The 2,480-nt window shown below is 41.0% G+C and overlaps 1 protein-coding gene across 1 annotated transcript; it reads left to right on the forward strand.

The window, feature by feature from the left end:
- The first annotated feature begins 403 nt into the window (after positions 1–403).
- Positions 404–1,610, forward strand: LOC139965747 (uncharacterized). Its single transcript, XM_071968420.1, has 2 exons — positions 404–1,502; positions 1,588–1,610. The coding sequence occupies exons 1-2, from the start codon at positions 404–406 to the stop codon at positions 1,608–1,610; spliced, it is 1,122 nt and encodes a 373-aa protein (XP_071824521.1).
- The last annotated feature ends 870 nt before the right edge of the window (positions 1,611–2,480 follow it).

Here is a 2,480-nt window from a genome sequence, read left to right on the forward strand (position 1 = left end):
AATTCATCAATTCTTTTCATGTTGCGATCACTCAGCTGATTAGATTTAAGAACTTTCATTCTCGATTCAGCATGACCAATTGTTCGTGGTACCGAAACTTTACGAACGTTTCTGGTAATATGTAATAGATTAACTAAACGACTGGCAAATATTCTATACTCTATAAGGTCACTTTTATGTATATACTCCATAAGATATATCTACCCCGAGGTCACCTTTGTCATTCAGTTATACACGAACCATCGAATAGAAGAGAAGTATAATCTCACCTACGCGTATTGAATGTGTTTTATTATTTTGTCTCACCCTGTACTGAAGCGGGATCACGACAAAAAGTGGCGACGAGGATTAATTTTCTACAGGAAATATTTTTCTTCAACTTATACATCTTTCATTATTAATTATGGCTTTATTTGGGAAGCTAGAGGAGTTTCGCGAAGGAAGGGAAGAATGGATCCAATATGTTGAGCGCCTTGAACATTTCTTCGCAGCTAACAGTATTGCGGATGAAGCAAAGAAACGTTCCATCTTTCTCAGTATTGTGGGACCCGATTCCTATAAATTGTTAAGGAATTTAGTTTCCCCGGAAAAACCAGGTGAAAAAACATTCACAGAGTTGGTTGAAATTATGACCAAACACCAAAGCCCCGCTCCATCGGAGACAGTTCAACGTTGTAAGTTCAACAGCCGATTTCGAAAATCCGGTGAGTCAATCGCTACCTTCGTTTCTGAACTGAAGTCGTTATCAGAATTCTGTAATTATGGTAACACTCTTAATGATATGCTTAGAGACCGATTGGTTTGTGGGATTAACGATGATAGAATCCAACGTAATTTGTTGGCTCAACCTAAACTCACATTTGCTAAAGCATTAGAAATAGCCACTAGCCAAGAAACGGCAGCCCGGAACGCGCAACACCTGAAGGAGGCCTTTCAACAGCCCCTGGCGACACCTCTGACCCAAGAGTCGGTCATGCACATCCCTAAAGGTCACAAAGGTCAGAAAGTTACCTCGCAGTCCGAGAAATATCGCAATCGAAAGGAGTGGTCGTCAAAACAAAAGTGTTATCGCTGTGGAAACAATAATCACGAGCAGAAGGATTGCTGGTTCAAAGATAAGGACTGTCATAATTGTGGAAAGAGAGGACATATTGCCAAAGTTTGTAGGAGTAAGATATCTAAGGTGAAGCAGGTCAATGAAGACACTGGACAAGCTAACGATAAATTATTTGATCTGTTCAACGTAAATGACGGTAGAGCACCATTAGCGGTGGACATAAAGATTGATGGACAGAGTGTAAGGATGGAAGTGGATACAGGAGCTTCTATGTCGATTGTTTCAGAGGAAACTTTCAAGGCTAATTGGCCAAACAAAAAGTGGCACAAAACAGATATTATTCTTCGGACGTATACCGGAGCCACGGTAGAAATTTTAGGTGAAACTGAAGTGACCGTCGAATATCAGCGACAAAAATGCAAGTTGCGGTTAATCGTTATTCGTGGTGAGGGAGCAAGTCTTCTTGGTCGCGACTGGCTTCAGAAAATTCGGCTTGACTGGAATAGTTTCTACGTCAATAACGTGACCAGGGAACGACTGTCAGATTTGCTGAACGCCCATAGTGAAATTGAAAAGTTAGTGAAAGAATGCCCGGTCTGTCAAGAAAGCAGACCTAATCCCCCTAAAGCACCATTACATTCATGGCCACAACCCAATCGACCATGGTCCCGAATTCATATAGATTTTGCTGGACCGTTCATGGGACACATGTTGTTGGTTATAGTTGATGCTTACTCAAAATGGATCGAAGTTCATGTAATGAATAACTCAACTACCAAATCCACCATACAAAATTTGCGTAAAACTTTTTCACAATTGGGAGTACCTGAAATGATAGTTAGTGATAATGGATCATGTTTCACAAGCTCAGAGTTTAAAACGTTTTGTGAAATGAATGGCATTCGACATGTAACTACTGCCCCATATCACCCGGCATCAAATGGACTGGCTGAACGAGCAGTCCAAACTGTCAAACAAGGGGTAAAGAGAATGAGAGATGGAAACTTACAGGACAAAGTCTCACGATTTCTCTTCAAATACAGAATAACCCCTCAAACCACGACAGGAGAATCTCCGTCACAATTGTTAATGGGTCGCTCCTTACGTTCTCGTATGGACCTGATCCACCCAGATTTATATCAGAGAGTTCAAGCAAAACAGGAACAGCAAAAGAGGCAACATGACAAGTCGAGTGTCAATCGATCATTTGAGTTAGGTGACAAAGTTTTTGCTAAGAACTTTGCGATCAGAGGTCAAAAGTGGCTTATTGGTCACATCGTTGAAAAGACTGGACCGATTTCATTTAAGGTTAAGTTAGAAAACGGTAACGTGGTAAGACGACATCAAGATCAGATTAGGAAATGCCATTTGAGTAACTCAGTTAATCCATTACCACCTAAGGACACCAACATTCAGCCGCCTT

The sequence above is a fragment of the Apostichopus japonicus genome, chromosome 3 (assembly GCF_037975245.1).
Source record: "Apostichopus japonicus isolate 1M-3 chromosome 3, ASM3797524v1, whole genome shotgun sequence".
In the NCBI taxonomy this organism is placed as follows: Eukaryota; Metazoa; Echinodermata; class Holothuroidea; order Aspidochirotida; family Stichopodidae; genus Apostichopus; species Apostichopus japonicus.